The sequence below is a fragment of the Octopus sinensis genome, linkage group LG14 (genome assembly GCF_006345805.1).
Source record: "Octopus sinensis linkage group LG14, ASM634580v1, whole genome shotgun sequence".
Classification (NCBI taxonomy): Eukaryota; Metazoa; Mollusca; class Cephalopoda; order Octopoda; family Octopodidae; genus Octopus; species Octopus sinensis.
The window spans coordinates 62,782,586-62,810,085 of NC_043010.1; the positions used below are offsets into that span (position 1 = coordinate 62,782,586).

General features: G+C 39.7%; 1 protein-coding gene across 1 annotated transcript in view; it reads right to left on the reverse strand.

The window, feature by feature from the left end:
- Window positions 1-27,500, reverse strand: part of LOC115219445 (Krueppel homolog 1-like) — a 47,400-nt gene that overhangs the window by 844 nt on the left and 19,056 nt on the right. The window contains exons 2-3 of the mRNA XM_036509405.1: window positions 23,003-25,647; window positions 1-452 (exon numbers count right to left, since the gene is read on the reverse strand). The exon at window positions 1-452 is cut by the window's left edge and continues 844 nt beyond it. Of these exons, the coding sequence (XP_036365298.1) occupies window positions 1-452; window positions 23,003-24,223 (1,673 nt within the window). The 5' untranslated portion in view covers window positions 24,224-25,647. The remainder of the gene's footprint in view (window positions 453-23,002; window positions 25,648-27,500) is intronic.

Consider the following 27,500-nt stretch of genomic DNA (forward strand, 5'->3'; position numbering starts at 1 on the left):
TGCACGAACGTCTTGCGGCAGATCTCGCAGCTGAACCGCTTCTCCAGCTGATGCGTGCCTCGGTGCCGTGCCAGGTGGTCGCTGCGATAGAAAGCGCAGCCGCAGATCTGACACTTGAAAGGGCGCTCACCGGTGTGGATCCGCTTGTGGAGCTTCAAGTGGTCCCTTCGCGACAGACACTTGCCGCAGATGTCGCACTTGTACTGCTTGTCGGACGTCGCACCCCCCGGTGCCACCGACAGCGCCATGTTACCGTCCCCTGCTAAATTAGCCGCAGCCAGCACGACAGCTTGTTGATTACTGCTGCTGCTGTTGTGAAGAGTGTGACCATGGTGATGGTTGTGGTGATGGTGATTGTGGTGATGGTGGCCAATATGATTGCAACTGTTTCCCTCCATCTCAACTCCTGATCTATCTAACGCATACAGGAAAGACAACAGATGTAGTTGAGTCTAACGGCTGCACACAGCCATGTCAAGGTGTAATTCAAGAACAGACCCAGTTGTAATTAGTTAACGATTCTTGGGAAACGACATCTTGTAAACATGGATGATGTCTTTTTTTACTTTAGTTTTGTCTTTAAACAACGAAGAACAAGAAAATGGTAGACAATAATAAGACAATTTCCAATTCCTCTTCCCTTGTTGTTCGGATTTTAACATCCGAAATCCAACTCAAGAATTTTCACTGAACCAAGATATTTATAGATTATCTTAGGAAATGGCAGTTCAATGTCGGATTAAATTCTTGGAAAGTTATTTGCTTTTAATTACTGTTGTCCGTATGTTGTTGATCACCAGTATCAATAATGATGATGATGTTAATGATAATCTGATAATTTAGTGATCTGTGATTAATGATTGAAGAATCGGGGTTTCTTAATCACTGTGGAGCATCTATAAATCGTCACGTGCCTCGGCGACACCAGAACACTCGTGGAATAAAAGTTGAACCACTTCAGACAATTCTGAATTCTTCAAGTATTGGAAAAAAATCAGTCAGTACAGTATCACCATTCACAATATATATACATGTGTGTGTGTGTAGATTCAAGGGCAATACCTATGATAATCAAGTGAGTTGGACAAACCTGTATCTGATGGCACTATGTGAGAATTCTTGGGGTCACAGAGTGAGACTGTCTTTCATGTAAAAATGTATGTATAGATGTGTATATATATGTCTGCATATAACATCTATAATTGTCTATATATATATAGACACACAACACAATATGTCCTATAAATCAATATGTATATATGTATGTATAAAGATGTATGTGTCAGGAAGCAGGTGTAGATTCACAGTTTCTCTTCCTGAAGGGTCTCAACTAATCTGTAAGGAGGCTTTCCAACAGAAAAATCCTGAGGGAGGAAAAAAAAAACTCCTTTTCTCTCAAAGGGTAAAATGTAGGATGTATATGTATATATATATATATACACATATAAAAACACCTTAATCCAAAGAGTCTATGCAGGGTGTATATGCGAATACAAAAATCTGTTTGGTTGTGAAGGAGCTCGGTGAAGTTTAAATATAAGTTTAGCTGTTTTCAATCTGAAATAGAAGAAAAGATGTTTGTAAAATCAAAATAAAGGAAAATAATTTTTTTTTAATGTGGTTAACAAACACATCATCATCATCTAACATCTGCTCTCCATGCTGGCATGGGTTAGAGAATTTGACCAAAACTGTTGAGCTGGAGGGTCATACCATGTTCCAGTCTGATTTGGTATGGTTTCTAAAGGCGGCGAGCTAGCAGAAGCGTTAGCACACTGGGCGAAATGCTTTGCGGTACTTCGTAGGCCGTTACGTTGTGAGTTCAAATTCCGCCGAGGTCGACTTTGCCTTTCATCCTTTCGGGGTCGATAAATTAAGTACCAGTTACGCACTGGGGTCGATGTAATCGACATAATACCTATGTCTGTCCTTGTTTGTCCCCTCTATGTTTAGCCCCTTATGGGTAATAAAGAAATAGGTATGGTTTCTACAGCTGGATGCCCTTCCTAACACCAACCACTCTGAGAGTGTAATGGGTGCTTTTACGTGTCACCGGCACAGGTGCCAGTTATGTGACAGTGGCATCGAATAATAAATGGAAAGCAGACTTTAAATGATGATGATAATATTAATATATATATATTATTCATATACAGGGATGTTGTTGACAGTGACTCTGAAGTTTCAGCCAGCTAAGCCATTAGCGGACTGCGATGCATTGGAGTTAGATAGGACTTTATATACAGTCTCTGTTCAGCTAACAACCATCTTTGGGTGTGACGGTCTGGGTGGGTGGTAATTTGGTTTTTATGGAGAGGGTGTTTTGGAAACACTTTTTTATTGATTAAATATGTGGTTTATTGCTTAGGATTTATTGATGCATGGAGAACTTTGTAAACAAGCCTGTAGGTGTTTCTCGCTCATTAGTTAGACACAAGCTGTGACATTATTTTTGTTGCTTTTGCTGGTATGGGATTTAATCATTTTTGCTTTGACAATATACAGGTCAACCTTACAAGTGAAAACACGAAATACCTTAAATAACAACAACATACAAAAACAGGACCAACCTAAACTCACCACCTACCTTCATTCTTTTGTGAAAAAAAAAGTTAACACACCCAATTACTAAGGGCTTAGATGCTGGACTTTGTACTTTTAGCCTGTATATGTTAGTTAGTTAATTTTTTGGCTCAAACAGCAAAAAGCAAGGCCATGTAGGGGGACATGGAGTTATGTACAGGGTAGTGTTCATGTAAAGAGTTCAGGCCACTTGTGGTCAAGGGAGACTTTGAACCGAGCGGTCGTCGGCATCTCCACTATCTCGTCCAGCAGCTTATTCCACGGATCCGCAACCCGGACGGTGTCAAATGCTGGATTCTGGTGATAAACATCTGTGGAAGGAGTACCACTCTTTGGGTCTCCATAATTAGTACATAAAACAGGGCCTTAAGTGTTGCAGGTTTCCCTTCCCATTTCATGCCAGTGGGGCTAAACCGAGGGGATGGTAGAATGCCAGACAATATGACAATTTTCCCATCCTGTGGCAGCAGAGCCCTCATCTGGGATGCCACGTGCTGTGTGACACGTTCTCCAGTGGAAACTTGTTGTCAGCTACGGGCCCAGGCTCTGCTGCTCATCAGGTTGAGAAAAACAAACTGTCATGATATCGGTTGCTCTCCAACAGGTTTATAGTTGAGCCTGTGGCAGTTGAGACCTCTAGCATTCTTGGCCCTTGGACCATATTTCTGTCACTGCTATCAGGGCAGGGATTGCTGTCCACAAATGCCATCCCTGTGTGTCGGAGTGGCTGTTCCAGCACATCTCCTCTGCTATCCTCCTTTTCCATTTTATCTGCTGATGCCATGAGAAATGTTTTGATATTCTTTTCCACTTTAGGCACAAGGCCTGAAATTTTTTTTTGGGGGGGGGCGAAGTTGATTAGTACCAGTACGCAAGTGGTACTTAATTTACTGACCTTGAAAGGATAAAAGGCAGAGTCGACCTCACCGTAATTTGAACTCAGAACATAAAGACACAAAATACCTATTTCTTTACTACCCACAAGGGGCTAAACACAGAGGACAAACAAGGACAGACAAATGGATTAAGTCGATTATATCGACCCCAGTGCATAACTGGTACTTATTTAATCGACCCTGAAAGGAAGAAAGGCAACGTCGACCTCGACGGAATTTGAACTCAGAACGTAGCGGCAGACGAAATACTGCTAAGCATTTCGCCCGGTGTGCTAATGTTTCTGCCGGCTTGCTGCCCTTGAAGAAAAAAATATTCGTTTCTACTGTAGGCACAAGGTCTGAATTTTGTGGGAGGTGGCCAGTCAATTAGATCGACCTCAGTACATAACTGGTACTTAATTCATTGACCCCGAAAGGACAAAAGGCAAAGTCGACCTTGGCGGAATTTGAACTCAGAACGTAAAGACAGATGAAATACCACTAAGCATTTTGTACAGTGTGCTAATGTTTCTGCCAGCTTGCTACCTTAGAAATAATTTGATATTGTGAGAGACAAGATTCTCCAAATTTACATAGATATACTGTCAATCCACTAATACAATTAAATGTGAATTTAGTAAATTACATAATTAGTACTTAGCAACAGACAGAAGCAAGATGCCCAGTAATCACACAAAAACCCTAGTTGACATTAGAGTACCTCACTTATAGAAGGAAGCTGTGATAACAGTTAGCACCTCACTCCCAGTGGTTCTATGTACTCTGGCACCAATCGGGGATATTTCTGTGTCCCTCTACTCACAGGGATTGTCATCACATGTTATTTAACCCATAGCTTAGACCCAGACAGATGTTACTCTTCAGAGTCAAAGTAGAGCTTTCAGAGGTGGTTCCATGCTCCTGAAAAGCGTAGAAATCATGATCCAGAGCTACACACATGACAGGCTTCAACACAGTTTCCGTCTACGAAATCCGCTCACAAGGCTTCAGATAGTAAAGGGCAAGGTGCTCTGGAGTGGGGTTGAACCAGGAACTACATGTACTGATGTGAAATTCTTAACCATACAGCCACGCCTAAACACACAGACACACACACACATATATATGTATGTATGTATATATAAAGGCACATGGCTTAGTGGTTAGGGTATGTGGCTCACAACTGGAAGGTCATGAGTTCAATTCCCAGCAGCTAGTTGTATCCTTGAGCAAGACGATTTATTTCACATTGCTCTAGTCCACTCAACTGGCAAAGACGAGTAGTACCTGTGTTTCAAAGGGGGCAGCCTTGTCACACTCTATGTCACACTGAATCTCCCCGAGAACTACGTTAAGGGTACATGTGTCTATGGAGTACTCAGTCACTTCCACATTAATTTCGCAAGCAAGCTGTCCCATTGATTGTATCAACTGGAATCCTCATCATCGTAACTGATGGAAAACCAGGCCATGTAAAAAAATATATAAATCTGTGGATCTCCCAACTGTTTGACTAACCATCTTTACTAGAAAGAGCAACTGGATCAGGGTTGGCCTGGGGTTAAACAACAACAATAATGCTGGATAATGTTGGCCTATGCACATTGCACCTTAATAGATGTGATGGTCATAGCTAGAACACCTTGAGTCACAGTCTGCTGGGTCAGGGACAGCATAGGGGTCAACAACACTAGCATTAACACTGGACAATTTTCTGTCTTTTACTGGTTTCAGATACGAGATAGTGGCCATGCTGGAGCACTGCACTGAAAGGCTTGGCTGTACAAATCAACTCCAGTACATAGGTATATCTTTTTCTTTGAAGTCTGGTATTTATTCTATCAGTCCCCTCTTTGCTGAGCTGCTAAGTTATGGGGACCATAAAGAAACCAACACTGGCTGTCAAGCAGTGGTAGGAACAAACACAAAGACACACACACACACATATTCTTTGACTTGTTTCAGTCATTTGACTGCAGCCATGCTGGAGCACTGCCTCGAAGTGTTTTAGTCAAACAAATCAACCCAAGGACTTATTCTTTTTAAGTCTATGACATATTCTATTGATCTCTTTTGCCAAACTGCTAAGTTACGGGGGATGTAAACACACCAACACAGGTTGCCAAGCGGTGATGGGGGCAGGGAGGCAAAGACATAAAGCCACGCACACACAATAGGCTTGTTTGAGTTTCCGTCAACCAAAATCCACTCACAAAGCTTTGGTTGACTATAGTAACAGACACTTGCTTAAGGTGCCATGCAGTGGGACAGAACCCAGAATACTGTGGTTGGGAAGCAAGCTTCTTACCACACAGCCATACCTATACATATATATACAAACACACACACACACACACACACACACACATACACAACAGGCTTCCACATAATTTCTGGTTACCAAACTTACTCAAGGCATTGGTCAGCTCTGATCAAGAGCAGAGAATAATGAATCAACTCTACTACATAGTGGTATTGTTACTGTTTAACCCCAGGCCAGCCTTGACTGAGCAATTCCTAAAACCAATAGGGTTCCAGTCATGACCAACCTGTCAGTTTATATATTAAGAACTGCACTGTCTAAATGTGTTTAAACTTCCTTTTCTTTTCTCTTTCCTTCTTTTTTTTTTCTTTTTCTAGATAGCAGGGTTTGATGGGAGAAAGATTTTGGCTGCTATTTCTAGCAGAGTGAATGATTAGGTGACACCAGGGAACGCACACGCACCAAGTGACTCTGTGGATCAGGATTGACCCAGGTGTTACTGACCATCCCCAAATGTAAGAAGAAGATCTGTTCCACATCAGGAATCTAGCAAAACAAATTCATAAACAATTGGGCTATGCAACAACAACAGCAACAACAACAACAACCTGTGTGTCCTAGGACAGCTGGACCAGGACTGACCTAGGGTTATAAAACTTCAGTGAGTATTAAGGACATGGTGGGGGTGTGTGAATCAGTTACTAAATAGTGGAAAGAGAGAGGGAGAGAGAGAAAGGATTGATAGAGAGAGTGACAGAGAGGTGCACTGAGTGACACATTAATTACCGCTGCCGCCACCACCACCACCGTCTTCTTACAAAGTGACAATCTAGAGAAGTTTGTTGATCACCAAACTGACCACTCTGACACAAATAAATACTGTTGGACCACTGGACAGACAGAGAGAGAGGAGTGGCAATGGTGGAGAGGCTCTCCACATGGTTATTAATCGGGTAGAAATAACAACCAAGTCTTCCTCAAATCACAGCCTGCTATTTTAGCCATTTTGGGGGAGAGGATAAGTCAATTACATCAACCCCCCCTCCCACCGTGCCCCCAGTGTTTCTACAGCTGGATGTCCTTCTTAACACCAATCACTCCAAGAATGTAGTGGGTGCTCCTTACGTGCCACCAGCATGGATGCCATGGACGTGACAACAGCATCGTCCATCACTATAATCTCACTTGGCTTCACAGGTCTACACAAGCAGGGTGTATCGCCAAAGGTCTACACGAGCAGGGTGTATCGCCAAAGGTCTACACGAGCAGGGTGTATCGCCAAAGGTCTCCGCATTTATATTGTCTGCATTTTCCTTTCTGTTGTGTCTTTTTCCTTCACCAACAACAGACCTTAAAATGCAGGGTGAGGTGGACAAAGCCTAACTTAGCAATATCATCATCATCGTTATTGCTTAACATCTGCTTTCCATGCTGGCATGGGTTGGATGGTTTGACCGAGGGCTGGCGAACCTGATGGCTGCATCAGGCTCCAATCTGATCTAGTAATGTTTCTACAACTGGATGCCCTTCCTAATGCCAACCAGTCCGAGAGTGTAGTGGGTGCATTTTACGTTCCACTGGCGCAAGGGCCAATCAGGGGGAGTAATGGCATTGGCCACATTTGTATAGTGCTTTTTGTGTGCCACTGGCACAGGGGGTACTGGCATTGGCCACATTTGGATAGTGCTTTTTACATGCCACTAGCACAGGGGCCAGTGAGGGAGTACTAGATTTGATCACGTTCGGATAGTGCTTTTTATGTATCGCTGGTACGGAGGTCAGTCAGGTGGACCTGGCACCGACCACGCTTGGTTGGTGCTTTTTACATGCCACTGGCATAGGAGCCAGTCAGATAGTACTGGCATCAGCCATGTTCTGATGGTGCTTTTTATATTTTACATGCCACCGAATGAAGCTCTTATACAGTTTCACTAAATATATGAATGTAAAAAAAACCATTATCAAAGTAAGAAAAATAGATAAGTTTGGTCTGCCACCAATTTTTAAAAAAGTAAGACTACAAGGGTCCACCACAAAACTCCACTTGCCTACAACACCACTGGCTGAGTAGCCTTAAGTGGTAGCGAACACTTGCTATTAGATGAGGCTACAGGATTCAGTGGATTCCATTGTTTGTCCAAACTCATCAAGTGTATTGTTAGGAAGCCTTGTGAGAGAAACCAAACGGATGGAAATTGTGTGTACTTCAAAGTTCCAGCCTTGTCCCACACTGTGATCGTACAAGCATATGTGGGATACTCAACCATTTCACACAAATTCAATAAGCAATTAGCTTACTTAAAAATAAAAATGTATTTATATAAACTCCCTGTCAACTGAACTGCATTCCAAGCTGGCTGCAAATCCCTTACCTCTTATTTTTTTTTCTCTCTCCCAAATTTTTTCTTCCTTAATCCGTTTAATATTCTCTCTTCTTATGATGGAGGACTAATGTCCGAAATATTAAGATCCCCCTCCCTGCCATTTAAGCATTAAGCCAATACAGTGTTTTATTTAATTTGTCCATCCTGTGGTGTCTTTCACCTTTCTTTTATTGCTCACTGCATCCACTACATATATACATACATGGAGATTGTCTACTCCTTATGCAGAGTTTGACCACCTCCTGACCTCCTGTACCTACACCTTAGCACCATCATGGCATCTGATGTGGCTTTTTACACTTGACAATATTTTGAAAAGATACCCACATAGATTGCACCTTCGATTTGGACTACCAAGAGCTGCAGATAAGTCCTGATCTTTGTGGATCTTAAAATATCTTTTCAGGCCTCCGTTAGAGTTGCAAACTTTCTGTGCACACCTTTGAATGCAATCATTCAAAGGTGTGCACAGGCAAATAGGCAGAATAGTTGGTGAAGGTTCGTTTTCCATGGGTTCAGAAATGAGATTTGAGCCCAGCAAAAGAAAGGCATGGTCTGTCACAGACTGCGCACACAAAAAGGTCATTGTCATTCACCTTCTCAATTATAACGGACAAACAGACAGATATGTTAATATTTGTTTTTATATTCCATTGTAAAAAAAACAATTTTACATTAATCTGATGGGTCTCTCACATTATTTTATATATATATATATATCATCAGTGTTTAACATCCGTTTTTCCATGCTAGCATGGGTTGGATGGTTCTTTTACTTGTTTCAGTCATTTGACTGCAGCCATGCTAGAGATATATTTTATTCGTTTACTCATTTCAGTAATGTGATTGTGGCCATGCTGGAGCACCACCTTATGGGGCTTTCAGTTGAAGAAATTGACCCCAGGATCTATTCTTTGTAAGCCTAGGACTTATTCAGTCAGCCTCTTTTGTTAAACTGCTAGGTTATGGGAACATAAACACACCAAAATCGGTTGCCAACTATAAATATATAGTTAAGATGTACAGAAAACAAAAGACAAAGGCAGGTGAGGGAACAAGCAGGTGTATTAGTTCGACACTCAAGAAGAATGGAAAAGTCTTCGACATTTTGAGCCTATGCTCTTTGACAGAAAGGATAAAGAGGAGAACATGGAGAGAGAAAGAAAAAAAGAAATATATATATATATATATACATAGGCACAGGAGTGACTGTGTGGTAAGAAGCTTGCTTCCCAACCACGTGGTTCAAGGATCAGTCCCACTGCATGGTACCTTGGGCAAGTGTCTTCTACTATAGCCTTGAGTAGCTTTGGTAGACGGAAACTGAAAGAAGCCCGTCGTGTATGTATATGTATACATGCTTATGTGTGTTTGTTCCCCCACCATCACTTGATGTTGTTGTGTTTATGACCCCGTAACTTAGCGGTTCGGCAAAAGAAACCGATAGAATAAGTACTAGGCTTACAAAGAATAAGTCCTGGGATAGATTTGTTCGACTAAAGGCGGTGCTCCAGCATGGCTGTAGTCAAATGACTGAAACAAGTAAAAGAATTAAAAAAAAATACAGACATACATCTATATCTATACATAGATACAAAAACAAAAAAACAAAACAAAAACATTCAAATATTCTGCGAGAACATGTCTAGCCATGGAGAAATATTACCTTGGTTCGAAAACAGGTGAGGGTCGCCGACCGAAAGTGCACCCGCTTACAGAAACTCAACCTGAATAAACTTCGTCTGGTCCATGCAGGCATGGAAAAGTGGACGTTAAAGCTATGATGATGATAATGATTGTATACATATATTTAAGTATATAGGTTCAGGTACAGATATATATATACACACCGTAATCGATCGTTGAATAATATTCGCGTCGTCTTGAGTTAATTTGAAAAATTTGTTAAGAAGCTGAACATTATTAATCACAGAAAACTTGACTAATTAATATCGATGTCCTAGTGTGTTGTGGATCAAGGACTAATGAGGTTGAGGGGAATGTACCGCCTCGATAGACGAACAAAATAGACACAAAAGAAGAAAAAAAAAAAGAGGGAAATAGATATCAAACTATTTTTGAACTAAGGAAATGCCTTCATCAAAATCGATATCCGTACCTGAAGTCAATATTTAAATCAGCGGGTTAGCCACGGTACACAAAGATATATAATACATCAGTACTTTACAATATATGTATATATGTGTGTATATATGTATATATGTGTGTGTATGTAATTGTAGTTGGACAAGTTTTATTAATAGCGGAGCGAAACGTATTAAAAATAACCACTGAAAACTTATTATGGCCTGAATATTTATATTTCTTTCCATGACATGTAAACTCTCTGAAAGTACAAACTATAGGGTTATACCCGTACATATAAAATATATAACATATAAATACATATAGAATCACTTTATATATAGATATATATAGAGTACCTTACAGGAAAGATGGTGATGGTGTTGGTGGTTGTGGGGAAGAAAAAGGAAACGTGGTTGTGAATGATTTTTAGGAAAAATAATGTCTGGAGTTCACAGACGAAGTTGTAAAATGGAGGAGTGGGGAGAAGAGAGCGGCTCGTCTGGTCGATATTTCTAGGGCAAGAAGCGAAACCTGATCACTATCTTTATTGCATTTGGCCTATATACGTCTCTCTCTCTTTCTCTTTATATATATATGTGTATATATGTGTGTATGTGTCGGGTGTTTGTTGTGTAAAGAGGAAGTCTTACTGGATATATTTGAAAGGGAAGTCGATGTGTAGAGAATCTAATAAGCTAGATGTAATGTGATCACCGACTTTAGAATTGCTTTAAGAACACAAAACTCACCTCAGCCGAGAACAACATCGATCGAACCCTCGTCCAATCTGTCCGAATATCTCAGCTACGGCAGGCGTCAGTTGGCGGGCGGCGCCACTGGACATTCCGGCATTGGTGAATCAATGAAACGGCACACATATTCGGCAGATAGGGGTCCGATTTGGGCAGACAATGTGACCGGGAGAGAAGAAGCAAGAGTTTTTTTACACAACCATCGAAGTAAACAAAGGGGGAGATAATAACAATGAAGAAAAAACGTTAGAAAGACGACACACAGACAGACGGCCGGATTAAATATTCCAAACCTTATATCTCACACAAACCAACCACATTTGCATATTTTCCTTCATGAAAATGCATATTATCAAATAAAACAATACCATACATTATATCAATCGGAACTACTAATTAGAACAGTCTGAGGTAGTACGTATTTCATACGGAGTGTTTTTTCAATGAAAGGACTTCTGTTACTGACACCGTTTGTCTTGCATGGGTTTTTTTTTTTTGTCCCTCTGACTTCTCTTTTCAGCAGACTTAGTTTGAATTCTCTTTCTACAGGTCACTATTTCGCTCCAGTTAAATCTAATCGAATTTTAAGTACTGCTACAGACAACCGTTTGCACTCAACAGGAAAATATAAGCACATCACTCGTGCACCTTGTGTGTGTGTGTGCATATATGTACATGTATATATATATTATATATATATATATATATATATATATATATATATATATAATATGTATATATATATATAATATGTATATATATAATATATGTATATGTATCTATCTATCTATATATATATATATATATAAAATTATTTAACAATTAAGGATAATCTCTTAATAAGGAATCTTAAGAAATTATCAGGTAGATAGCGTGAAAAACCTCATAAGAGAAAAAATTTCGAAAATAATTCTTTCTTAATGAACATATTAATTTATATATAGAGGGCATTATTATACATACATGGCACACGCTAAGAGAGACATTAGTCATTTCTACCGTATAATAATGCCCTCTATATATATATATATATATATATATATCATCATCATCATCATCATCATATATATATATATATATGAAATATATATATATATATATATATAATATATGTATCTATCTATCTATCTATCTATCTATCTATCTATCTATATATATATATATATATATATATATATATATATATATATATGAAATATATATATATATATATATAGACTTAGACTTAGACTTAGATATGTTTCGACCAGAGATTGGTCCAGGCCATGTCTAACTTAATAGCACCACCTGATAGGATTATTCGAATCCTGTTTAAGTCAAGTTTTGTTCAAGTAGTGAGTTCTTGTTGGGTGAGTTGTATCCAATTATGGGTGGCTTATCTGGTATTCTTTGAAGGAATCTATCCAGACTCTGTTTGAAGTTGATGGGATCCTTTTCCTCTTTGATCTCCCTCGGGACAATGTTAAATAGGGCAGGGCCTGTCGAGGAAAAGAAATTATGTTGCAGTGTACGTGTATGTTGTGATCTTGAATTTGGCAGGGGACGTATAGCCCGTGGTCCAAGTCTTGGATGAACCTTGAAGCTAATGTTTAGGTCGTTTGGGCAAAGTTGGCGGTATATTTTCCACATCGTACAAATGATGTACCGCTCACGGCGACGCTGGAGGGAGTAAAATTTCAAGGCTTTGAGGCGATCCCAATAATCGAGAGCAGCCATGCCTTCAATTTGTTTAGTGAGAGCCCTCTGGGGTGACTCAATTCTGGAGATGTTTTGTCTTGTGTGAGGAGACCACAGTGGGCAGCAGTATTCAAGGTGTGGCCGTACAAAGGAGGAAAAAAGTGGTATGATGACACCTTGTTCTCTGGACTGGAAAGTTCTTAAGATCCAGGAACTCATCCTACGAGCTATATCGACCTTCTTATTGATGTGTGCACTCCAACTGAGATCGTCATCAACAATTACACCCAGGTCTCTGATATTGTTAGAGGCTGTGAGCGTTTCCCCTGAAGGAAGAGAGTATGGTTGTTTTAGTGAGGAATTTCTTCCAAAATGCATCAGCTCAAATTTTCCCTCATTCAGTTGCATTTTGTTTCTGTCTGCCCATTGACTCACAGCATATAGATCAGACTGGAGTTGAGTTCGGTCTGCTTCTTCATTGACGATTTGCTGGAGCTTAGTGTCATCAGCGAATATTTTCACTTTGCAGTGATGTACGACACTGGAAAGGTCGTTTACGTAAATTATGAAGAGTAGCGGATCCAAAACAGATCCCCGGGGAACACCGCTGGTGACTTTTGCTGGGTTTGAGTGGACTCCATCAACTACAACATGTTGTGTTCTATTCGCCAGGAAATACTGAATCCAGCGTAGAACTTTTCCACGGATTCCAACATTTGCCAATTTTGAGAGTAGGATGTTATGGTCTACCCTGTCGAACGCTTTACTGAAGTCAAGATATATGACGTCAGAGTTCGAACCTGTTCCCAAGGCTTTGAGTACATCTTCAATGTGGTGTAAGAGCTGTGTTAGACAGTCCCTGCCACAGCGAAAGCCATGCTGATTTGCATTTAGGAGTTTGTGGGTCTCCAGGAAGTCAGCTATCCTTGATCTTAACACTCTTTCAAACACTTTAATGATGTGGGAGGTGAGTGAGATTGGGCGATAGTTGACTGCGAGGGATCTGTTTCCCTGTTTGAAAACCGGGATGACCGACTGAGATAGAAACTGTTTCGGTATATAACCTGCGTCTAACGAGTTTCTCCAGAGGTTGGTCATATATAATATATGTATCTATCTATCTATCTATATATATATATATATAAATATATTAGAAGAAATCAGGTACTCAGAAATGTGGATGGTTGTACATTTACAGATTTTTATTAATATGTCACATGTTTTTATGAATCATATATTAGCGCTTGCATCTACTCTCGTAGACTCTTCAGAGTGATGCAAGCCTTAATATATGATTCATAAAAACATGTGACATATTAATAAAAATCAGTAAATGTAAAACCATCCAGATTTCTGAGTACCTTATTTTTTTAATATATAATACCTGTACATCACCTCCAAACCTTCTAATATATAAATATATATATATATGTCTTGACATACCTTGGTACCTGTAAATGAATTTCACTATCATACAAGCAATGTGATTTGTTTCCAGTATTCTGTGAAAGCATGTCTGGCAAAACAGGTGAAGTTTGGGGACGAGGAGGTACCTGGCCATAGAAAATCTGCCTCCAACAAACTCCATTCGACCCCTGCAAGTATGGAGAAGCACTGACGATAATGATGAAATATGTGTACACAAAAGATACAGTTAATAGATCTGTCAACACCAAGAAATCTCAAAAGATGTGAATAAACAATGGTTGCCCAGCATCCCTTGCCAGGCAGTTGTGTCATATAAGCCTAAAAGAAGTTTCAAATCTTAAACTATAGTTCTGTTATTTAAATGTTATAATTTATTGCTAAAACAAACTGCTGCAATCCATGAAGTTGTCCATAGAAAAGGACTGGATATACACTGCTGGCATACACTGGACCTCCTTTGAAAAGGTCTGGGAGTCAACATTGTGACATAGAAACATTGTAGCACCGTTTTGGTGTTAGCCAACAGCGTCAACAACAGGCTTATGTAGTGTACCAAATGATTTGTAATAAATCTGATAGATCTTACATCAGTGACACCCTTTATAAACTGTACATCCACATTAATCCTTCAGCATTTAAAATGACCATTTCTGGCTGAAATATTCTATGTATTTTATGTCCAAATTGGCCAGACCCCACATCACCCATCAACCCTACAATGTCATTCCAAAAATAAACAGTTGCATTATCATTATCAAAATGATAAAAATATGAGATAATGAAGTTGAGAAGTTCTGGGAGTTCCTGTCCTGACTTGAGAAGTTCTGGGAGTTCCTGTCCTGACTTGAGAAGTTCTGGGAGTTCCTGTCCTGACTTGAGAAGTTCTGGGAGTTCCTGTCCTGACTTGAGAAGTTCTGGGAGTTCCTGTCCTGACAGCTTTCGAACAGTCAATGGGAATTCTTCAAAACTTGCAAATTTCTAATTCCACGTTTAAGCTGTTATTAATAGTGCTAAATATTATCTTTCTTCTCACTTTGTAGGTTTTTTTTTTTTTTAATGTTGGTTATGTTGGTGAGAAGTATGTTGTCATCAAATTCAGCACCTGATATCTTTTTAGCCTTGACCCTCCTGCCCTGAGCCAGCGCTACAGGAAAGCCAGAGTCATAGTATTTCTCCAGCGCAAGGCACATACAATGGTCCACTGCAATGATACAAAGTTAAGGAGCCAATGTATCTCCCTGAATCACTCCAGCCAGTATCTCAAAGAACTCCATCGTCCTGACAGGTGTAATGACTTGGACTCTGGTGTAGAAACTCAGATGGTGGATGGGTGCACAGCTTTATTTCAGCAATAACATTTTATTGCATAGACACTTAAAAGGCACCATTCGAGTGTGATCATTACCAGCATCGCCTTATTGGCATTCGAGTCCCATGCTAGTAGGGTGCCAAGAGCACCATCCGAGCATGATCGTTGCCAGAGCGGCTATTTGGCTTCCGTGCCAGTGGCAGGTAAAAGGGCACCATTCGAGCGTGACCGTTACCAGCATCGCCTTACTGGCACCTGTGCCGGTGCCATGTGTAAAAAGATTTGAGCGATGTCATTGCCAGTACCGCCTGACTGATCCCCGTGCTGGTGGCACGTAAAAGCACCCACTACACTCTCAGAGTGGTTAACGTTAGGAAGGGCATCCAGCCGTAGAAACTCTGCCGTATCAAGATTGAAACCTGGTGCAGCCATCTGGTTCGCCAGCCCTCAGTCAAAATCGTCCAACCCATGCTAGCATTGAAAGCAGACGTTAAATGATGACGATTATGATGATGATGCAGTGATTCCACAATTCTAATTTGAGTCATCACAATTTTTGATAAAATAGCACACACACATATGTATTCTATGTAACTGCCTCTGAGTCCTTCATAGCAGTTTTATAGAACCATCATGTTACATTTCCTCAATTATCATTATCAATAAATTGTTCTCACCATCTTAAATGATTCTGTTTCTAAGAAAGACAACTTAATTTCAAATACGACTCATTCAATTATGCTACAAATTTGATAAAACTATTAAGACTATCACACAAGACATATTGTTTATGCTGGCCATTTCTCCTTTTAAATCGGTCGCCGAGGGAGACAAACACCTCTAAACACTTGCTAACAATTAAAGAACCAATATGTTACAATTATTCACTTATTATTATCAATGAATTGCTCACACTCTTTTCAATAATTCTGTGTTTCTAAGAAGGACAATTTAATTAGAAATATGAGCCATTTAATTATATTACTTCACACACAACACAGCAACAATTAGTCATTGTCAGCCTCCCCCCCCACCCCCTTCCGCCATATTGACAACCTTGATTGAACTGCCATTAGCTTACACTGTCTCTTGCCCTATTATCTCCTTTGTAGACACAGAAAGACCATTCGTCCTCTTCGCGCCCCTCTGGACTCTGCTAAAACGGAAGAAGTAAATATCGACAACAGAGGTGGGATTCTTGTGTTCTCCCTCAGGGGACTAACAACCTAATGCAGTGTTTTTCAAATCAATTTTTACCTATGGACCCTTTTCATTTCTATTTCAATCTACCGGGCCCTCATAACTATTCATCATCATCATCATCGATTAACATCCGCTTTCCATGCTGGCATGGGTTGGACGATTTTGACTGAGGACTGGTAAACCAGATGGCTGCACCAGGCTCCAATGTTGATCTGGCAGAGTTTCTACAGCTGGATGCCCTTCCTATCGCCAACCACTCCAAGAGTGTAGTGGGTGCTTTTAAGTGCCACCGGCACAAGGGCCAGTCAGGCGGTACTGGCAACTGCCACACTCATATGGTGCTTTTTATGTGCCACCTGTGCAGGAGCCAGTTTAGTGGCACTGGCAAAAAAATCCTATTATATTTTTCAAATTGAATATTATTAGGAATTATACAAAAAAAAATTGTTAAAATATTTTGTGTATTCTAGAAGTAAAACTGATTTATCGCACATAAATTTTAACAAAATCTTACATGGACCCTACCTCCCCAGAGTCATATGAACCCCGGTTGAGAACCACTAACCTAATGGGCTTCTTTCAGTTTCCATGTACTCAGATCCATTCACAAGGCTTTGGTTGGCCTGAGGCTATAGTAGAGGACACTTGCCCAAGGTTCCACTCAGTGGGACTGAACCTGGAACCATGTGGTTGGGAAGCAAGTTTCTTATTTCTGTATTGCCCACAAAGGGCTAAACATAGAGGGGACAAACAAGGACAGACAAAGGGATTAAGTCAATTACATCGACCCCAGTGCGTAAATGGTACTTAATTTATCGACCCTGAAAGGATGAAAGGCAAAGTCAACCTCAGCGGAATTTGAACTCAGAACGTAACAGTAGACGCATTACCTATTTCGTTACTACCCACAAGGGGCTGAACACAGAGAGGACAAACAAGGACAGGCAAACAGATTAAGTCAATTATATCGACCCCAGTGCGTAACTGGTACCTATTTAATTGACCCTGAAAGGATGAAAGGCTAAGTCGACCTCGGCGGAATTTGAACTCAGAACGTAACGGCAGACGAAATACAGCTACGCATTTCGCCCTGCGTGCTAACGATTCTGCCAGCTCGCCACCTTCCATGTGGTAAGGCATGGCTGAGTGGTAAGAAGCTTGCCTTTTAAATTTGAATTGTTTTTTCTTTGTTTGTCTTTCACAACAATTTAATCCTTTCAGACAAGGAAGGAATTGACTGAAGGAATTACTGCAAAGGGATGTTATAAGATAACAGCCCCCACCGTTTACCATTACAACCAGTTTGAGTAAATCAATAATCCCCTATGACCCTGTTTTCAATATTTAAATTAGAAAAAATTAAAAAAAACAATACTCACATTTGATAATTTTTGAGGAAGAAATATTCCTCAATAGCAATACCACAGTAAATGCTGTGTTGTGGCTTTTATGCCTGTACTTTATTGTATAACATACTCCTGAAGGTTTTAATCATTTTATCTAACATTCAGAAGTAAATTCCCCCAAATTCCCAGATCCATGATTTGGAAAAGAGCCACTTGACATCTGAGAAACTTGTTTGAGTGTGTGAACATATGTGTGTGTATGTGCGTGTGTGTGAATGTGTATGAGTGTGTGTGTGTGAGTGTGTGTGTGTGTGTGTAAATGTGTGTGTGTGTGTGTGTGTGTGTGTATGGTTTGCTTATAATATTTAACAGCTATTTAAATAAGCAGCAAATTAAAAGCTTCGTTATTCAGATGACACTAATTAGTGAAGACAAAATTGACAGACTCACTGCAGATAGCGAAAGAGAATAATAAGTTTTCCGAAAGTGAAATTTTCACTAACTTCCCAGCATGATAAACACCAGCCATTGCCATTCTTCTCCTGTATATATTCTATGATCTTCTTTTTAAGTGCAGATGTGGCTGTGTGGTAAGAAGTTTGCTTTCCAGTCACATGAGTCCAGGTTCAGTCCCACTGCTTGGCACCGTGTACAAGTGTCTTCTACTCTAAGCCCAGACCAACCAAAGCTATGGGAGTGGATTTGCTAAAACTGAAAATGAAACACACCTGTTATATATCATCGTATCATGGGCCTGTCACATTACTGTACCTGGGATCTTTCCAGTCCTTTCTATGGATATTGGCAATGTTACATGTCACTCATAACTCTAGTTATTCACCTCTGGAAACCTGGGTGTTTCGTTCATCATCCTTAAACAACCCTTATTCAGGGACCTTTTGAGTGGGACGGCTACTCCACCTGAAGAAAATTCTAACTGGGTTGCACCTACAAGGTCCATATGCTGTTTATCTTGAAAATGAAATCACCATGTTGTGCACATATGGTTGTGATGCATGTGCCTGATGTACCCTTATCACACGAGTAGTCATGATGGGTATATTGGGCGTCATAAGTCTGTCACACCTGCCTGCTCTTATATTTAACATATACCAGTCACACCCCCTCCAGTTCCATTCAGTTTTACACCCCCATACACCTCTTCCAGCTACCCAATATTACACCTCATGACGTCTCCTGTTACATATCAGTCACACCTCCAGCTTTCCTATGTTACATGTCAGTAACACATCAGTCATACTTCCAGCTGCCCTATGTTACATGGCAGACAGACTACATTGTATTACCTGTTACACAACAGTCATGCTTCTAGAAGTCCCGTGTTACACTCGAGACACAGATCCAGTAATCCAATGTTTATATCCCAGGCACATGTCCTACTGTTCCAAGTTACATGGGACGGGTGGAGCTGTCACATGCTTCATACCAGTCACACCTCCAGTTATCACATTACATGTTAATCACATCTCCAGCCAGTTATACCTCCAGGTGTCAGGTGTCACATGTTACATGTCAATCATACCTCCACCTGCCACATGTTACATATCAGTCACATCTCCAGCTGCCCAATATTACATATTTGTCACACATCCATTTGTTGCATGTCAGTCACACTCCTCCTGTACATCTTTCTTTCATAACAACAAATGGTAAGTATGTCACAGGACCCCTAACACTGGTAGCAGGGAGGGGGGTAGTGTCTCCCTTAAACTGGAGACCTGGTTGAAATTCATGCAACAGAATCAACTCTTCTAAAACCACCCAGTGTAACAGGGGTGGGTATGTGTTAAAACTGGGTGAGGGATTGAGTCTATCTGTCATATATATACCCACAGCAGGATTTGAACTCAGAATGCAAAGAACTGGAACAAATATTGCAGGGGGAATCTTGGTCGAATGTTCTTACAGTTCAAGCAATAAAGAAACTGTAGAGAAGCCTGTAAGATGGTTGACACCTGTAATTCGAAGGGTACAGCCATGTCACACAATGTCATGTTGATTCTGCCAGAGAATTCCGTTCAGAGTATGTGGAATACTCAGCCAGTTACATGTCAGTTCAACTGATCAAGAAACTGTATCTTCAGATTCCTCCTCTTCATCTGCCCCCCCCCAATATACACATAACCCATTAAATATAGATTCTACATTAAGTGATGCTTGTGAATAAAACATGCTTTCTGGTCCTGTATTGGGAGCCAACAACAGGGTGGGTGGGCCTGGTTTTCTGTTTGTGAATCACAAACAGGAATATATCATGGTTGATAGACCATGACTTTATTTCATTGGTCCAGGAAATACTGACCTTGATGGGATTTGAACCCAGAACTGAAAGTGGGTTCTGTCTGATGCTTTCACGATTTCAATAATAATAATAATAATAATAATAATAATAATTTCTACTGGAGGCACACGGCTTCATATTTGAGGGGAGGGGAATAGTCGATTACATTGACCTCTGTGTTTCGCTGGTACTTATTTTACTGACCCCAAACGAATGAAAAGCAGAGTTGACCTTGGTGGAATTTGAACTCAGAACGTAGCAGCAGATGAAATACTGCTGAATATTTTGTCCAGTGCGCAAACGATTCTGCCAGCCCGCCGCCTTAATAACAACAACAACAATAATAATAAGAGCACAAACTCAGCTAAGGCAACACCAATGTCCTCTCAATGATTAGCCGGGGGTGATTTTAAAAATGAGAATATCTGAAATAAACTCCACTGCTCTCACAAACAAGAATACTAAAAACAAACCTGACTGCTCTCAAAAATTAAGTAAAAGAACGGGAAAAATTCAGAATCCTTGTCTTGTACCAGATTGATTCCAATGAAATCACCATGTTGTGCACATATGGTTATGACGCATGTGCCTGGTGTACCCTTATCACACGGGTAGTCATGATGGGTATACTGGGCTTCATACATTTGTACTACCGGCATCACTTTGAAGTTGTGTGCTGCTCTCTCACTCAATAATAATAATAATGGGTCTGAAATTTAAATGATTTGTTCATAAAAGGAAAACCACTATACAATTAAATGTGAAAAACTTCTACAAGGATTTAATAAGTCTTTGTGTTGGTAAAGATTTCCTCATTTCATGTGCATGTATGCACATATGTACATTCATACATACATACATACATATATATTCATTAAGTGAAAGGCTCCAATTTCCTGTAGAGTTACTTGTTTTTGATCATCAGTGAGTAAACCAAGCCTGATTTTGTTTTGAAATATTCACTGTTTGTAAATTATTTGAATATTTTAAAGCATGCATTGGAGTAACAGAACTCCCATTCAAAAACTGTTATTACAAACACAAACATTCATTTGTCAGTTCCGACAGTAAATGTGTTGCTTCTTCATTGAAATTTAAATTTATATGGTTCTTGCAGAAGACAAGTACTCACACTTTCAAAATAACCTGGTCTGTTGTAGATAGTGTGTAGCCATACAAGAATGGGACCTTCAAATTAAAGATGCAGTGTGACCTATGTTTGAGTGAAAGATTGAGAATTTTGAATCAAGGTAGTAATAGTTTCAACAGAAGAACTGAACTCTTAGTGCCTTGTATGCACATGGCTAAATATCTTTTACGTAAACACAGGCCTTCTTGAACTTCATTTTGGTTAAGAAAAAATTATTTTGAAAAGATTAATAAATTTACCTGATATATCTTTAATATGAGTATGTGTGTGTGTCTATGTGTACACAGGAATATATAATTCTGTATATATATGACAGTGTATGAGTGTGCATGTGTGTATGCATCTGCACAGGTGCATACAAAATGAGCACCCACATACGCATGGTTTTTATAACCATTTATCAAGAGTATTATTTTGTAACTTTGCTTAAACAGTAATGCAACTTCATGACTTTGCTTGGATGGAGTTTCAGATGATTATAGGGATCTTGTCACAAGAATCAGAAAAGAAATCAAAAGAGTGGGCCTGGAGTTGCCATTTTTGCATTTGTTGTCCCAAAAGGTTTGTGTTTTGTTCAAACTTTCATTTCATATTACAAAAAAAATTTTTTTTTTAATCAAACAGGCGCAGGAGTGGCTGTATGGTAAGTAGCTTGGTTACCAACCACATGGTTCTGGGTTCAGTCAAACTGCATGGCACCTTGGGCAAATGTCTTCTACTATAGGAGAGTTTACGAAAAAAATGTGTGTAGTGGCTAACGATCTATCATGTCTTCTACTATAGCCTTGGGTCTATCAAAGCTTTGGGAGTAGATTAGGTAGATGGAAATTGAAAGAAGCTTGTCAAATATATATATATATATATATATGTATGTGTCCCCCCACCCAAACATCATTTGACAACTGATGCTGGTTTGGCAAAAGCGACTGATAAAATAAGTACTAGGATTACAAAGAATAAGTCCTGGGGTCAATTTGCTCGACTAAAGGCAGTGCTCCAGCATGGCCGCAGTCAAAATGACCGAAACAAATAAAAGAATAAAAGAAATACCAGTTTCTTTCGGTGTATTTTATTTAATTGCTAAAATGACTCTTTTTATGATGTAATTATTTCAGCTTTTAATGCACAATCTCAGATCAAGTCACTTACCAAAACAAATATATAAAACGGGGGTGGGGCAAAATAATTTTAACAATGAGAACTGAGAACTCACGAGAGAAATGGAGAATGTTTTTATTCAGTTGCTGGATTATTCTCTAGTCACACTACAACTAATAGTTTCACCCTGATCCCTTCATCAGGTTCTAAACCATTTTTATGGTTTGCTCATAATAAAGTAGAAAGGTGGATTAGAAAAGATTGTGGTGAAACTATTAGTTGTAATACGAACTTGTTACCAGTTCAAATATGCCTGGGGAATATTTGAACCCCAAAGATAGCCATTCACTGCATTTTGTTATGGAGAAAATTTCTTGATGGAGATGAATAGGCATAAATACATGGTGGGGTCAGATTGCAGCATCCCCTAACCAGACTGTTGGATGCATGGATTTTGGAGTGGTTGTAATGTGACTGAAAGATAATCGAGTCTTGTGAACAAAACGTGTGTGTGTGTGTGTAGTTGTTCTCTTTATTGTTTTTACATCAATGATTGGATGTTATTGTCAGATGATCCTTGATTGTCACCTTTTCTCTGACCAACTGTGTAGGAGGGAATGGTCAAGGTACTGGGGCAGCCATTCCATGTCCACGAAGACGCCGGCGAAGTGTTCCGTTTCCAGTCGTAGTGAGCTTGCGAGGGCATCTGCTGCTGCTGCTGTTGTTGTTGATGTTGTTGTTGTGGAGGCTGTTGGTGTGCAGCTGTTGCTATAGAAACCGTGGTGTTTGTAGACCTCTGGGGCTGTGAGATACTTTTCTGATGGGAACAGAGGGACGATGCAAGGTTGTCGAGGTTCAGGGTTGAGAGAACCGGCTGTTTTAGAAGGGTTGTCGTCTTGGATGTGGAAGAGGCTGATGTTGGTTGGTGAGGAGACGAAGACACTGATGCAACTTGATAAGAATGATGCTGTGCTGAGCTGACACCTGTAGTATTCATTAAAACAGGTGTGTTCAGACCACTAATTGGAATCGTTTTACATAGTTCGTCAGCAGAAACCGGGGTCAAATGGCGTGAAATGTCATGTCTGTCTCCATGCAGAAATTCCTTCTTTAAAAGATTGCCACACTTTGCATTCGAGAGTACCGAAGTCATATTGGTTTTGTCGTGAGGGTGAATAGTCTGAGAGCAACTGTAATGGTTGGTATGAGTACGTTCGTGCTTGTTTAGGTGGTCTTTCCGAGAGAAAGCTTTCGTACAAATCTGACAACAAAACGGCTTCTCCCCAGAATGGGTTCGTTGATGGATTTTCAATTTGTCATTTCGAGAAAAAGCTTTTGGGCAAATATGGCAGACAAATGGTTTTTCTCCTGAGTGAGTTCTGGCATGGTTTTTTAGCTTGTCTTTACGAGCAAAAGCCATCGGGCAGATATCACATGCAAATGGGCGTTCCCCTGTGTGGGTCCGTTCGTGGATCTTTAGCTTGTCCCTTTCTGGGAACGCTTTACAGCAGAAGACACAGATGAAATGCTTCCCTAGTTCGGGAGCCAATTCGTGTTTCTTCAGATATGCACGGAGGGTGAACCGCTTACGGCAGACATTGCATTTGTAGGGTTTCTTGTCGATGTACGACTGCCGGTAGCTGACATAGGTGTACGGATTGGACAAGGGCGGTGTTGATGGGCTTGGGGTCGTGAACGGACCGAAGCCGTAGGAGTGATTGTTTCCAACAACGGGTGAGAATTGAACCTCTTGGTTTGCGTACATGCTGATTGTTCTATTTAGGAGTCTGAGGCGTAATTGCTATGAAAGTATGCTGATGACGATCTTGATGATGATATTGATAACACTGATGAAGATGATGATATGACGATGACTAGCAGTTTGGTGAGGGACTTACATATAAACTTACCAAAATGTAACGTAATTAACTAGATAATTAACTAGACATCTTAACATACATAGAGTAACTATATTTCATCAACAACTACATGTGACTGTATATGGTTATAATATATATATATAATCGTATATAGTTATATAATTACTACACTATGACTGAAAATAGAGGAGCACTAGACTAGAAACATCCACAGTTTCAGTTTAATCACAGCCTAGACAGACCTTATAACTGTCTATGGTCTACGGAGAAGGAACTATGTATAAACTATACCAGTTATATACTGGGGTGACAGACACGAATGACAGTTATTCAAGTAGACTGGAGCAGTTTACTTTTATGAAGACCAACTCTTGAACGATTTTGTGTTTGAGGTTTAATTAGGGGCTGATCAACTGCAGTCAGCCCAAACTTAAACACAGAGAAAGGGCACTGACTACGGACCATGGTGAGGGAAGGGGTCAACTAAAAGGTGGGTAAGCGGTAGGGTTAATGCAGTATTAAAAGATATGGAGATTAGTCCATTTAGGGAACACACAAAATAGGGGTTCCACAGAGTAACTAACCCCTAAACTATCCCTTACATGTACAATCATCTTTATGCCCTTAACAAAAGTCTGTAAGGAATCACTTGACTTGCAAAAAGTAACAGCCAGCTATCCCTCAAACCACAGCCTACTGTCTTAAACAAGGAAAGGAAGCATTAAAAAATATGGTCCTAGATATCCCCTAAAAAGACAGGATGGTCATGGCTGGAGCACCTTTGATCATGGGTCTGCTTGTTAGACAACAACTCTTAACAAAACAGAGTGATGATACAGGAGAGAAGGAGTGATCAAATTCTATGAAAGGGGTCAGTTTTATTTTGGAATGGCAAAAAGTGTAATATTGTGAAATAGCAGGGGTTAATTTTTTTCCTCCTTTATTAAAGCATGTTAGTTATAGACCCTTGTCAAACGTCCCCCACTAAAATGGTAGCGTATATATTCTTATATTTCTGTATATAGTTCACAGATGAGATCCAGATATTTCTGTACAAAACATGAAATCATGGTATATATATTAGTGTATATATGTATTAGTTGGGGAGGGTCATTTCTGGATGCTAGCACAATGTAATCAGTGGAATGTAATGGCAGCACAAAATAATAATTGGAGTTTATCCAATTTCCCGTAGAAGATCAGGAACCGTCATGGGAAAAATATTAACGGACAGCAGGTCTTGTTCTTTAGTTGCACTGGATGGTCAGCAATGGATTCTCTCAGGGTGTATACAGGTTGATTCAATATCCTGAAAGGAGAAAATGGTAACATTAACGATGATGATAACTATAATAATGATTGATTTTAATTTAGAGACAAGATTAAGGCAGTGAGCCGGCAGAGCTGCCGTAACTGTCCAGGGAGAAATGTTGGGTGGTATTTCTCCCAACTTGGTGTTCTGAGTTCAAATGCCACTGGCAATGATTTTTGCCTTTCATCCCTTTCGGGATCGATAAAATAAGTACCAGCTGTGTACTGGAGTCGATGTAATTAGCTTGTTTGAAGCCATATCCTGTTTTATGTTCAGACTAGACAGATCAGACCTCTCACACCTGTTATCTAAAAATATTCCTTATAAGAGAGTTTATAAAGAAACAAATGCAGGAACAGGTGTGGAGAATGGCTGTCATTTCTTCTATATAAAAACATTTCATTAATAACGAAAAATATTTTTAATATTATCAACATAATCGCAACTTGGATTCTCAAAAGCCTGATTCTGTAAAACTTCATGGACTTCGTCCAGTGTGCTAATGATTCTGCCAGCTCACTGCTTTGATACAACAACAACAACAACACCAATCTAGGTGCATTGCAAAAGTCAGCATTACTTGGAACTGCACATTGTGTAAAGTACTGTCTGTCTGAGGCTCTTGTGACTTGACAAACAGTTCAAACCCCCGGTAGAAAACAATATTTTCAAGCAACAACCTCATGATATTGCATACTGTGCGACATCTATAATAATAATAATAATTGTTTCTAGTACAGACACAATTTTCTCCAGGATGTGAGATTGCTGGAGATTAATGTTCCTCCTGGACATCTGCAAAGTGACGGCTGCAGGAAAGACATGTGAAGTTTGGCAAGTACAGGGGGGTTGATAACCTGGGGAGGAAGGACTAGGTATACATGTTAATAGAGGGCCTGAGGGGAGGGATTCAATGAGTGATGAGATGAAATGAAAGGAGTGAGTTTGAAATACCTAAGACCATCCTGCTGCATTAATAACAGCAGAACAAAGTCAGAAAGAGGAGACGGCATATTTATGGAGCAGATGGTGGTCATGCATCTGTCAATGACTTAACAGATTATATTCTGTCAAATGCTCATTTATTCACATTGGTTTTAATTAACCATGCATTCACTCATTGCTTTGATATTTTGATGATGTGATTGTATATTCTTACAATGACATTGTAGAACAGGTGTGAGAGGCCTGATCTGTCTGGTCTGAACATAAAACGGGAGATGGCAGGTTAAACCCTTCAGCCTTCAAATAAGTCATATCAGGCCCAAAACATTCGGCCTGCTTTATACTCAAACCAGCTAGATCAGGCCTCTAACACCTTACCGACAATGTCATTCTAAAAGTAAACAATCACATCATCGAAGTTCATGAAGTTTTTTTTACAGAATCAGGCTTTTGAGAATCCAAGTTGCGATTATGCTGATAATATTAAAAATATTTCTCGTTATTAACGAAATGTTTTTATTTAGAAGAAATGACAACCATTCTCCACTGCTGCTCCAAGGAATATCTTTAAATAACAATTTGCGGAAATATATGTCTGAGAGTGCAGATTTGATGTTTCAAATAGAAAAATACGGAAAAGAAAAAAAAATCCCGTAACCGTTACGGGAATTGGTGAAATGAATTCTTTTCTCTGTATTTTACGAACAACTTCGAAGATGTATCTGTGTGAAATTTTGCAAAAGATATGCTTTTTCAGAAAGTCAGGAGGAAATATAGCCAGGAGGCACCAAACTATGTCTATACCAAAATTCTAATTAATTTAAATTAAAAACAAACGAAAAGAAAAATCATTAACGATGTATTCTGGTTAAAACAGGTAAGGGAGACAACTCAAAAATTTCAAA